Consider the following 14073-nt stretch of genomic DNA (forward strand, 5'->3'; position numbering starts at 1 on the left):
GCTCACATATACTACACTGCTCAAAAATATTAAAGGAACACTTTGAAAACACATCAGATCTCAATGGGGAAATATCTCACGCTGGATATCTATACTGATATAGACTGGGTAATGGGTTAGGAATGTAAGGATGCCCCATCGTTTGACGGAAATGAAAATGATCGACCTACAGGGGACTGCATTCAAAGACACCCCGAAAATCAAGTGAAAAAATGATGCAGCAGGCTAGTCCATTTTACTGAAATTTCATTGCAGCAACTCAAAATGGTCCTCAGTAGATTGTATGGCCCCCACGTGCTTGTATGCATACCTGACAATGTCGGGGCATGCGCCTAATGAGAGGACGGATGGTGTCCTGCAGTGTTTCCTCCCAGATCTGTACCAGAGCATCACTGAGCTCCTGGACAGTGAGGTGCAACCTGGAGGCGTTGGATGGACCAAAGCAAGATATTCCAGAGGTGTTCTATTGGATTTAGGTCAGGCGAGCGTGGGGGCCATTCAATGGTATCAATTCCTTCATCCTCCATGGCAAATGCTAATTGAGCTCTATGGTGCCGGGTAGTGAGCACAGGGCCCACTAGAGGGTGTCAGGACCTCAGGCCACCCTCATGAAGTCGGTTTGGTCAGAGAAATACACACCAGTGGCCTGCTGGAGGTCATTTTGCAGGGCTCTGGCAGTGCTCATCCTGTTCCTCCTTGCACAAAGGAGCAGATACTGGTCCTGCTGATGGCTTAAGGACCTTCTACAGCCCTGTCCAGCTCTCCTAGAGTAACTGCGTATCTCCTGGAATCTCCTTCATGCTCTTGAGACTGTGCTGGGAGACACAGCAAACCTTCTGGCAATGGCACGTATTGATGTGCCAACCTGGAGGAGTTGGACTGCCTGTGTAACTTCTGTAGGGTCCAGGTATCGCCTCATGCTACCAGTAGTGACACTGACCCTAGCCAAATGCAAAACTAGCGAAAAACAGAAAAGAGGAGTAGGGGAAAAAATGTCAGTGGCCTCCACCCATAAATCCATTCCTGTTTTGTGGGTTATCTCATTGTTGCCCATCTAGTGCATCTGTTGTTAACTTCATTACCACCAAAGCAGCAGAAACGGATTAACAACCCCCTCTGCTACTGAACTGACCAGACCAATATCCCAGGAGTTTAATTGACTTGATGCTATACTCTGATTAAAAAGTGTTCCTTTAATTTTTTTGAGCAGTGTATAAAGCTCATTAAAGCCCCAGTAACGGAATTGTACTAAGTTGGTTGGTGAGCATACCATCCAGCACCTAGCATTTTTAGAAGGAGGTCCATTATAGCTGCCTCAATAGTTCTTTAATGACAGGTTAACTTTAAGGTAGAGTTGGCCTTGATCTAAGAACTAAACTACATTCTAAAAGGAGGTCATGTGTTTTAGAGTTTAATATCCACTTAGCTTCAACTCTTAGGTGTAACTTGGTACTTCAGCAAGCTGGATATTATTGCCTCTTCCCTGAGCAAGAGTGACTTTCATCCAAGCCAGCAAGAGACCATTGCTACCTAAAAGGCACTAGAATGAACATTAAGGCTTGATATTCAATAATTGATGTGAAAAACTATTACTGTATTTCAGGAAATATAAAATTAAATATTTACCTGGGTCTCCTTTTCCCCCTCTAGAACTGTCCTGCTCGATTCAAAAACTGATATTAAATATAATTTGCCCACCACGTTCTGGTGCTTTAGGTTTTATCCGTGAAGGGCCGATGCTAATAATTTAATGTGTTTATGATGTGTACACATACACACACACGCGGGAAATGTGCTGTCTGCATAACCCGGCCTGACAACTTCATTTGGCCATATCTCCGCTCCGGCGCTCTATTTGTAGTTCTGATGAAGGCGTGCATGAAAGGCTTGGATAAGAGCCTCAAATGTGCACCTAGCAAATGTAGCTTATGATTTAACTCACCCTGGCCTTTAACCAGCTCTCCACTGACAAGAATTCATTATTTAAACTATCTTATGAGTATGGAAAATACATAAAACTACCCATTAAAAAAACAGTACAGTTGATTGATTTGACCTGTTTTAATATAATCTGCTTGTACTGATAGGGTGGCTCCACTCAAAACAGTTTGTGTTTTGGATGGCATAGGGCAGGATTTAATCTCCTGAAAGTTCGTCCTAGCTATCTGGAACCCCATCGGGGAGAGTTCCCCCACCAAGGCCATACATGCGTGACAGAGATTGAAGTACCCCATTGGTCGGATATAAAAAGTTGGCACGTGGTGAATAAAAACTTGCTCGCATTTGCACCCCATTTAAGAAAGCTTTCTTGCACATCAATATGACGCAACATCATGTACGTTCCTGTAATGCCTATGAAATGTGTTGGTCTTGGACCCTTTGTTTCTTGGCTAATTTTTACAATAAAGTATTGTTGCCCGAATGCCAGGGGCATGAGAGGTGACTGATGTGTAATTTCTCTAGGTCAAAGGAACAAAGTCACAAGATATTCTGCTGAGAGTAAGATTAAAAACTTGTTTATGGAATGAAAACGTGTTTATGACATTGTGTAACCTCACATTAGGAGAGAAGAACCTGTTTAAAGATGTCTACGTTAGAAATTATTATCATTATTATTATACAGGATTTATATAGCGCCAACAGTTTGCGCAGCGCTTTACAATATAAGGAAGGCAGTACAATTACAATACATTTCAGTACAGAAGGAATAGAAGGGCCCTGCTCGTGTAGCTTAGAAATCCTTAAGTCTGGGGGAGATGAGAAGAGGTTTTGGGGTAGATGGGAAGCAAAAGTGTGACTTTTCAGATAACGAATTTGGTGGTTGAACGTGACTCTGTTATCCTTGCAGAACCTTCTGCTAGCTCCTCCTGTGGTAGGGGTGTGGCGCTGCCCACTATTGGACAGCTTCCAGAAAATTTGTTTATAAGGCGGACGTCTGGGCGGGACCAATAGAAGCCCCCCCATAGTGGCCAGAGGACACTCTGACGCTGGGATTTTGGCAGTTTGGTTCTGATAGGGTTTGTTCCTCCCAGCTTCTAACATAGCTTTGATAATGTATTCATTCTATGCTGTGACGCTGTCAAATGATGTGTCTATTTCATGCTGTAATGCTCACATTATTATTGGTGTGTGTTGTTATGCAGATTGTGAGGACTATAAGATATATCCTCCTGTGTGTCATGTGATAATAAAAGTGGAGGTTTTGACAGTGCAAGAATATTGCAGTTGGATTCTGTTATTTCTTGGAGTGCCGGGTGAATGTTATGATGTGCCAGGGCAGGTGTTCATTTAGCAGATGGTCTTTCACATGCTTAGAATATGTAATGGTTTAAATGCTGATTAAAAGGTACCTGCATGACTATATGTTGATTGTGTGCATGTATATGACTTGCTTTTAGTTATTGCACCCAGTATCTCTATTACAGTTCCCCTGCTGATAAAATTTTGCAGGTGGACATTTTGGCATGTGAACTGTTCCATGTGCGCACACTTTTGCGTCTTGAAAAGTCCGAAAGCACACACAGTCAAGGGATAGCTATTATAATGGTGTGAACCTCCTGCGCTCCTAACTCAATAATGTTAATAAATATCTTAAAAAGTGAGAAACTCCTAATAAGAGGAAGCTGCTAACATCTAATCAAATGCCTTATGACAGATAGATAACCAGAAGTAAATGATGTAGCGCTACCTAAAATTATTATAAATATATAAATACTACGTGAAAAAATTAGAAATAAATCAATACACATATAAGTGATAATCATATATAATATGAAGTGAAGTTAATAAAAGTGAAATGATCCATTAGGGATCCAATGTGAGAGAAGTTAATTCCGATCCACTAAGGGATCTCATGTGATAGCAATAACTTACAGTGTACAAACAAATTATCTACACAATGAACCATCTAAATTCTGTTTAAGTTGTCACGTAGCATTTTATTTTAAAGTCACATGATTTATATGTTTGATTTGTTTATTTAGAAGTGTTTTTGTTTGTTTTGTTTTTTTTCTTCCTAATTTGTGGGGGAGTGATGGTTCTCATATAATTAAGGAGTTTTTCCTTGACATCTGTGTGGTTCCTTCGGTCCTTAGTCCTATTTGGACAGTGCTCATCTTATAGTCCTATTTGGACTATTATCAAGTTCAAACGTATTATTGTTTGGAATTGTCACTTTCTGGTTATCACTTTGGATCCCTGAGTGGATCAGATCATGTTTACACTATTTCTTTTTTGTGTAGATAACTTGCGTGTACACTATAAATTATTGCTATCACATGAGATCCCTTAGTGGATCAGAATTCACTTCTCTCACATTGGATCCCTAATGGATCAGTTCACTTTACACATTTGTATTATCTTCACTTCATATTATGTATGATTATCACTTATATGTGTATTGATTTATTTCTTATTTTTTCACGTAGTATTTATATATTTATAATTATTTAGGTAGCGCTGCATCATTTACTTCTGTTCAAGGGATAGCTATTGTTCTTGGAGAGTGATTGCTGGCCTTTGAAGTAGTTAGACAAGCTGTCAGGAGCCATGGCAAACATGGATATCCTGAATTACCTACTAAATCAAGCATAATATAAACCAGAAAAACATTTGAAACAATATAATGTATAAGAAGTTTAAAAATTATTTTTGTTTTTTTTTGTGTAAGAGTTTTAGATTTTGCATACAAAAAAAGGATATGACATAAATCCAATGCTGCAGAGCCCACCTTGTTCAATTGGACTACAACAAATATAATGAAAAAATATTTAGTGTATGTCTAGACACTACACAAATTTACGCAAAATAATTTTCCTCCGCTAGAGCAGGCATCACTATTAAATGGCTGACTAAAGTCTGGACCCTGACTGGGTGACAGTCCTGTCCGGACTATGGTTGTGCCACTTATCAGCCAGAGTGTGGACCCCTGCCCAGATGCTGTCATCCTCACAGAGGGGCAGTGGGTGGGAGGTGTAACAGATCTGGGCACAGGGAGGGATTCTTTTCAAATGAACAATCGGGTCGTCACCCACTGATAGGCTGGCCTCCAGGATGAGAGCGGCTGCAGCCAGGCGGGAGACCCAGGAGAGGACACCCTGGCTGATGAGTGCTTCTGCCCTGCTGGATTAAGTTAGAGCTGTGCAGAGGGGCTGTGATGTAAGGCAGGAAGGGGGGGTATGATGTGTATGATATAAAGGGGGGCACTGTGATTGCAAGAGGGACTGTGATTGCGGAGGGGGGGTTAGTGATTGCAAGAGGGACTGTGATTTAAGAGGGGGGGGGGGGGGGTTAGTGATTGCAAGAGGGACTGTGATTTAAGAGGGGGGGTTAGTGATTGCAAGAGGGACTGTGATTTAAGAGGGGGGGGGGGATTAGTGATTGCAAGGGGAACTGTGATGTAAGGGAAATGACTGTCCCTTTGGAAGATTTACCTTGTTCACACATTTTGGAATTCTCTATATTTTCTGCCATGATGACAATGGTCAGAGGGTGAATGTCCTGAGCAGGGGCACACACAGCAATAAAAACCTGACAGGGTTCTAACTCTAAGCCAGTTATCTTTAAAATCGTGCTACTTCAGCATGATTTCAAGATTGCAGATCGGTGCAATTTGGATGTTTGATTTTATTGCAGCTTTCGACTTCAAGAGAAGTCAATGCAAGTCGCAATGAAATCACAGAAAAGTAGTATAGGAACCTTTTTTTAAAGTGGCTGCGACTTAAGTCACAACTATTTGAACAGTTCCATTGCTGTAAATGCTGTGCGACTTGTCATGCGATTTTGAACTGTCAACATCACATTTTGTGTGAACCAGGGCTAACATTCAAAGACAGATCTCATCTACTGTCTTCAGCTGTAGGAAACTTCACCATCTGTGGAAGGTCTACTCAGTACAGCCCAATTTTTTCTTTTTTTCACTGGCAGGAGTGCAGAGACGAGATGCCAAAGAAAAAGGCCAACAATGACGAAAACTAAAATATGTATTTAAACCGCATGCACTCAAAGGTGGAGAGACACTTTTAAAAATAAGGAACACTGTATTTCCACACTGTTTATACAAGAGGCCCACTGGTATCTACTCAGATCATGTCTTCACTTACTTTGTGAAGTGAGCCAACAGTTTGGTGTTGATGTATTGCGTGTCCAAATAATTCAACCGTACGCTGCTCCTGGTCGTTATCGCTTCCATTTCTTCCAGGCTGGCCAAATCTCCTCTCATGGCGAAAGCTTCGGTGAGTCTACACACTGTGGGGCGGGTGGGCATTTTGCCATCCATGAGTAAACTCTCTAGGGTGACTAGTGCATCTATTCAAGAGGAAAAAGGAAGCACAGGACAAAATTGCTAAAGTAATCACTGATCCAAGGCTTTGCAAAACAGAAGAGACAGGCTGAGACGCGATTAGGATCTGCTCTGTTGTTTCTCATATTAACGACATGCAGAAAACTGTTGTGAATGCTTGAGATTAGAGTTTAATGATGGAACTGGCAGACTGTCAGCAAGATGCTGAGAAAGCAATATGGAATGGATAGCTTCCCTGTAAAGGGGCTGTGACAGCCAAAATACACAATACTGAGTTGAGATTTTATCTTTTGATCTCTGTGGAAACGTGTAAGCAGACTGCCAACAGTGAATAGGGACTATATAGAGTCCTTGATGGTACAGAAGATCATTTTTCACCTTTATTGTTACACAGAAAAACACTGCTTCCTGCTGAACAAAGCTCTGAGGCAAGGTTAGAATGAACAGGCTGCATAAAATCTGAATCCATTCTTGTAAACAGCCAAGTTCATATTGTATTTATGCCCTACATACTCCCTTTGTATCATGCTTTATTACTGTACCAACTCATCTTCCTAAAACCTGTTGCTTTGCCCATAAAAGCCAAAACAAAATGTAGCTTTAACCCTTTCACTACCAGAGCAGTTTCTGCACACATTTTAGGCCAGAAGAGAAGTTACAGTTGTGTCCAAAATTATTCAACCCCCAATGCTGTAAAGGGGTTTAGGGACTATAGTGTACATTTGGAATTGTATTCAGAATCAAATCCTACAAGGACGTTGTAACTACCCAAATGCAACTAAAATGACATCAATTGTTTATGTAATACAGTAGTAAATGGTTCTTATGTGGTTTCTTCATTGCCACAATTATTCAACCCCTTAAAGACTACCACTCTGAAGAACAGAGGTTCATACAGGTGCTTTCCATCAGGTATTGAAAACACCTGTGGATGTCACCGAGCAGCAATCAAGCATAATAAGCACCAATTAGGCAGCTTTAAAATGACTGTGATACTCAGCTCCTTCTAGACATTTACTGGTGTGGTTACAAACATGGTGAAGGCAAGAGAATGGTCCAGGAAGACAAGAGAAGAGGTGATTTCTCTTCACAGGAAGGGCAATGGCTATAAGAAGATTGCAAAGATGTTAAACATACCAAGAGACACCTTAGGAAGCATCATTCGCAAATTCAAGGCAAAGGGCACTGTTGAAACGCTACCTGGTCGTGGCAGAAAGAAGATGCTGACTTCGACTGCTGTGCGCTACCTGAAGCGTAGAGTGGAGAGAAGTCCCCGTGTGACTGCTGAGGAACTGAGAAAAGATTTGTCAGATGTGGGTACAGAAGTTTCAGCCCAGACAATAAGACGCACACTGCGTAATGAAGGCCTCCGTGCCAGAACTCCCAGGCGTACCCCCTTGCTGTCTCCAAAGAATAAGAAGAGTCGACTGCAGTATGCCAAAAGCCATGTGGACAAACCACAAAAGTTGTGGGATAGTGTTCTGTGGACTGATGAAACAAAATTAGAACTGTTTGGGCCCATGGATCAACGCTATGTTTGGAGGAGGAAGAACAAGGCCTATGATGAAAAGAACACCTTGCCTACTGTGAAGCATGGTGGAGGGTCAATCATGCTTTGGGGCTGTTTTGCTTCTGCAGGTACAGGGAAGCTTCAGCGTGTGCAAGGTACCATGAATTCTCTTCAGTACCAGGAGATATTGGATGGAAACGTGATGCAGTCCGTCACACACCTGAGGCTTGGGAGACGTTGGACCTTTCAACAGGACAATGATCCCAAGCATACCTCCAAGTCCACTAGAGCATGGTTGCAGAGGAAAGGCTGGAACATTTTGGAGTGGCCATCGCAGTCACCAGACTTAAATCCGATTGAGAACCTCTGGTGGGACTTAAAGAAAGCAGTTGCAGTGCGCAAGCCTAAGAATGTGACTGAACTGGAGGCCTTTGCCCATGAAGAATGGGCGAAGATACCCGTAGATCGCTGCAAGACACTTGTGTCAAGCTATGCTTCACGTTTAAAAGCTGTTATAACTGTAAAAGGATGCTGTACTAAGTACTAAGATTGAATGTCACTTGGGGGTTGAATAAAACTGATAATGCTGTGAGCACAGAAAAGACATTTGTGGTTATTTCATTATAACTGTTATGTTATATTTGTCTGACCTACAAGTGCCTCTTTAATGTAAATGTAAGCAAGATGACTGAATGATCAAAAGCAATGTCAAACTGGCCAAAACACTCAATTTCAGTGGGGGTTGAATAATTTTGGACACAACTGTATATCTTCAAACTTTATATATTGTTTTAAATAAAAGCAGAGATTCCTGTAGAATAAAATAGTGTCAGTTGCAATTTTTTATGGCAAATGATATTAACACAAATGTTCATCAAACCCATATTTTCAGTAACAAAAACAACACACTAAAAACACTAAAAGGTAATTTTGATGCATAACACCACAATATATTACACGTTTTTGATTAAAAAAAATAATTTTTTTTTTAAAAATGATGAGGTTGAGTCGAGTAAATCAATACCAAACATGTCAAGCCATACATGTGCCAATTGTGTGCGCCAAAAAAAGGCAACAAACTAGAATACCCAAAACTGTCCATAGTTTACATTTGTATGGGTGTATACTTTGGGGCAGAGGGCTTTTAAAATTTTTTTTTTTCATTATTTATTTGGTGTACCTATATTTTTTTTTACCGTTTTCTTCCACTTAACTTTATTGCCATCATTAACAATAAACCTCAGATATCTAGGCCTGGTGTTAGTTTTTCTATTGACGTGTGTGGTGTCATCATGAAGAGATTAACCTCTTGCCACCCAGGTAATGCATATATGTGACAGCGAAGAGGGTGGGCTTTAACATCCATGTGCCACACGTGTCCTATAAGCTGCAGAGCTTTCTGTGCTGATTGCCTGCTCACTGTGAATTGAGCTGTCAAAGACAGCTCTTACTTTCTACTAATGATTGGGCTTGATGCATCAGTGATGATCAGTTGGTGCAGGCATCTATATACAGTCCAAAAAAAGATTGCACTAATTTAACCTTCATGGGAGATGTGTCAGGAAAAAGCTCTTGCTGTCCAAAGAGAACACTAGAGCAAGAATATAGGAAAATTGTAAAAATATAGTGAGCGCTCTCAATAATTAGCAGCTGAACATTCAAGGAAAACACATAAAAGTCCCAAGAAATATAAATATATACAAAAATGCAGTGCTATTAATATATCATGAATGGTATTAATGAGACACAGTCCAGTAAAAGGTGCTCGTTGATTCCCGGTGCAAATGATAGAAATACGTACTAACCAGAAGCGTATAGTTAGTAATACGCATGTGAATAAATATCCTGAAGATTCCCCTCTCCTTTCTGGTCTGATCACGGAAAAAGCTGGAACGAATGAAGATCAAGCGCCCTCGTGTGGTGAAGATGTGGTCCTGCAGGTCAGAGAAATCTCTACCAAGATATAGTTCCCCCTCTCAGGAGCTGACACAGAAATCACTCGGGGCTGTAAAGGTTGAAGAAGCTCCTCGCAGGAGACACAGGGAAATACTCATAGTGTAGTAGGTAACTGACTTTATTTAGAAAAGCATGGGTGCATAATAAAACACAATGGTGCCAAGTATGCGTGAACACACTGACCCTTTAAATACCAAGTTGGCCGCCGGGCCTCCACGTGGCACCAGCGGCATAGTGTCAACGGCGTCCTGGGCTCCACCGGACGCGTTGCATGCGCACACACTTCTTCAGAGGTAGAGCATAGCCTATGATAGCATAGCCGTGACCAGACCAGAAAGGAGAGGGGAATCTTCAGGATATTTATTCACATGAGTATTACCTATACGCTTCTGGTTAGTGCGTATTTCTATCATTTGCACCGGGAATCAACGAGCACCTTTTACTGGACTGTGTCTCATTAATACCATTCATGATATATTAATAGAGCTGCATTTTTGTATACAGAGCAAGAATACAGTTTGCACTGGACATATAGGCAAAGAAGAGTTCTTCTGGAACAATGTGTTCTGGACTGATGAATTACAGGTACCGCCATTTGGCTACAGGTATTCATGTTAGCCGCAAACTGAAGACAGAATTTCAGGCGGAAAACCTCATACCAACTGTAAAGCATGGTAGTGGAAATGTTACAGTTTGGAGTTGCTTTGTTACTTCAGGGCCAGGGCAGTTTGCAATCAGAATCAACTATGAGTTCTGTATCATAACAAAGCGTGCTTGATGAGAATGTGAAGCCATCTGTCCAACTGCTAAAGTTGAACCGAAAATGGATCCTTCAACATTATAATGATTCAAAAACACACTAGCAAACTAGGCAAGGATTGGCTCAATAAGAAGAAACGGAGGGTTATGGCCTGGCTTAGTCAAAACCTTGATTTAAATACCACTGAAATGGTGGGGAAGTATATAAAAATGGCAGCTTTTGCAAAGAAAGTGAAACCCGCAAACATCTTGCAGTTGCTGAATTCTAGGCTAAACAATTATTATCTAAATACAAGAGCCATTAGTGTTGTCACTTGAACCGTGATGTCATTTGTGCATTTCTTCCAAATTTGTGCAGTAATCAAGCATGAAGCAGCTCCTGTACTTTGTGCGGAGTTTTCTGTCATAAAGACTGATTACTGCTGTTCTCTGTCTTTGTGCAGCGTGGCTGATCTTGTATCTAACCTGTGGCTTCCCGTAGGCAGCCTGTAGTGGGTAGACCTGTGGGGCCCTCTCAAAGTCCTGCCCTGTGCAGAACATAGATGTCACTGCTAATTGTACAAGGTAATATCTAGATTTGCTGCACACAAAGTAGATTTATACCCTCTGTGGCTATTGAGGAAGATCTTTAAAACAACATTTTTGTCCCTGGAGTTTAGGTTTTAAAAATACATATTATAGGAGGGAATTGGATAAATTGCTACCCTCAGTGTATTTCTGTTATCATGATCTACAAGCGGTGACAATTTAATTCCTGGAATGCCCACATCATAGTATTATGGTGTTGACGGGCGTTCGAGCGTGTTCCGACATGTTCTAACTTGCACCCTCCTGGGTCACATTCGTGACTCGGTCTTCGCAGAGTAGAAGAAAGAACGTGTGTTTGTTGGGCTGTTGGCAGAAAACGAGTGATAGGAATCTGGAGCAGTGGATTAACATCAAATTTTGTGTGAAAATTGGCAAATGTGTGAGTGCAACTTCAACTTCAGCTCTGTTACAACAAGCCTTTGATGAACATTCCATGAAGAAATCAAATGTTTTTGAATGGCATAGGCAGCGTAAGGAGGGACAGGAGGATGTCCACAATGATGCAAGAAGTGGGCAGAGAAAAATGCAATGGGTGGATGCAATTATGGAAAATGAAAAGGTTACAGGGATCGGTTTGGAGGAAAAGACCAGAACTCTGGCCTGACAATTAGATTCTCCACCACGACAATGTTCCTGTACACGATGTGTTAAGTGTTCATGAGTTCCTGGCTCACAAATCCAGTCTGAAACTTGACCAACCACCTTACTCTTCTGACTTAACACCCTGCGACTTCTAGCAGTTTCCAAAATTAAAAAATTCCTTAAAAAGGACACAGATTTGATGATATTCTAGACATCCAGTATGACGCAAAAAAGATACTGTGCAGCGTTCCTGAAAACAAATTCCATGAATGTTTCCTGCGGTGGCGCAGTCATCTAGAAAAGTGTGTTGCTTCACAAAGACTACTGTGAAGGTGACAACAGACACTAGTGTATAGGTAAGCAAACTTTTTAATTTTTTTTTAACAGTCCATTACGGGAATTAAATTGTTACACCCCATATATGCTGAATCCAGATGGGTCAGCTGTATTAAAACTATTCTTCCCCAGAATTCTCACTTCAGTTTTAACCATAGCAAATCATTTATTTCCAGTAATGATCACTATCCATTCTGCCTCGCAAACTATTAGTTGTCCTCTGATTCAATTCTCTCCATTGACTGTACTCTCTACAGCCTCTCCTTTTACTTCCCATGAATATGATTTACTGCATACCTGCCAGCAGCAAAGATAGGAGGATGTGGATGTTAGCCCGATAGGTGTGGATAACCAAATTAAAGGTGTTAAAAAAAACAAAAAAATATATATTTATGCTTCAATAACTAAACAAAAATCTTTGACAATAACACTAACCTCTAAGCAATCCTTTAAAATATTTTTTGACTATACAGCTTCTTTAACCCCTTGACACCGATGTCACACAAATATGCAGCCTCACAGAACTGTTTTTTTTTTCCATGGGGCCGCATATTTGCGTATTTGTCTTTCTGCTTGGAGCACTCCGAATGGCGCGTTCCCAGCACAAAGACTGGGGTGTCAATGAGAGCCTCGGGTCCCGTTCTAACGATCAGGACCCCCGATTCCAGGTCACATGATCGCTGTGATAGCCTCTGATTTGCTATCACAGTGATCAGTCACTATACAGCCCGGCCCCCTTGGGGTTTTTTTTGCGCTTTATGAATGGAGGAGAGAGATGCATTGTATCTCTCTAACTCCTGGCATAGAAGGGAAAAAAAATGTTTGTTAAAAAAATTAAAAATAAAGTAAATATTAGAAAATAAAATAAAAAATAAGAAATACCCAGAACAAGGCTTGCTCTAGTTCAGAGCCAGGGTCAAGGTCTGATTTAAACTTAGTATCAGTGTTAGTGTAAGTGTGTTTTAGTTAAACAAAAAGTGCCCTATTGTTTCTGGGCTGTATTACAGGTACAAACAACAAATAACATACACATATATGGTATTGCTGCGATCGTCAAGAGCTGGAGAATTTATTTTGGGTTGTTCTTTGGTGGTAGGTTATGGTAGTAACAAGAAACACATAGTAAAAAAAAAATAATTTTTTTACTTTAGCTATTTTGGGCCAGTTTTCCTTTGATAAAAAAAAACAAAAAAAACAAAAAAAAAAAACATCAGGAGATATCCATTACCATTTACCAACAAATGAAAGCCCAATTTGTCTTGAAAAAAGGTGGCATAATTCAACTGGATGTACAAAGTAGTTGTGATGATATGGACGGTTTTACTAACACATGTCAACGTTGCAAAATTGTGCTTAGGCATTTAGATTTGTTTTACCCTTAGGCATGAAGGGGTTAAACACAGTATAAAAAATGTATTTAAGAAAATGACATAAAAGCAAGACTGCCCAGCGTGTCAATGCGAAACAGTTTTCACCATAAAATAAATGTACTCCTGCCAGATGCTAACTGAACACTTTGAATTTGCAAAGCACAAATGGCAATCCGGTTGCCAGACAAATTGTATTAATGACCAGTTCACAGGATGATGGGAGACTGCAAATATAGGATCTGTGTTACAATAAAGCACTATCACTTTCGCAAATGATCGAAAATGATAGATTATCCCATAGTATTTACAGAGGACAACCTGCCATCTGATAACAGATTTACATTGATGCATGTGCTGTTATATAGGGACACGTGATCTAACACCATTCAGGCCTATACTGACAGCTGTTAAGTCATAGGATAAGTAGCATCACGTATAATTATTTATTCATTTTTTTGAGCATCAATTGATAGAAAGAAAAACAGAAAATTTTACAATACAAATAGATTTAAATTGTGGAAAAATTATATATTTATAACATATATATATATTTTTTAATCATACTTACATGTTTATCATATATATATATATATATACACACACACACACACACACACACACACACACACACACTTACTTTTTTAGAAACAGACATGCAAAAAAATAAAACA

General features: G+C 40.3%; 1 protein-coding gene across 1 annotated transcript in view; it reads right to left on the reverse strand.

Moving 5' to 3' along the window:
* Nucleotides 1-14073, reverse strand: part of LOC149461813 (leucine-rich PPR motif-containing protein, mitochondrial-like) — a 115266-nt gene that overhangs the window by 32444 nt on the left and 68749 nt on the right. The window contains exon 9 of the mRNA XM_089677848.1: nucleotides 6102-6306. Coding sequence (XP_089533974.1) covers nucleotides 6102-6306 — 205 coding nt within the window. The remainder of the gene's footprint in view (nucleotides 1-6101; nucleotides 6307-14073) is intronic.

This window comes from Staurois parvus, unplaced genomic scaffold, assembly GCF_062004578.1.
Source record: "Staurois parvus isolate SC_StPar_1 unplaced genomic scaffold, SC_StPar_1.0 ptg000192l, whole genome shotgun sequence".
Taxonomy (NCBI): Eukaryota; Metazoa; Chordata; class Amphibia; order Anura; family Ranidae; genus Staurois; species Staurois parvus.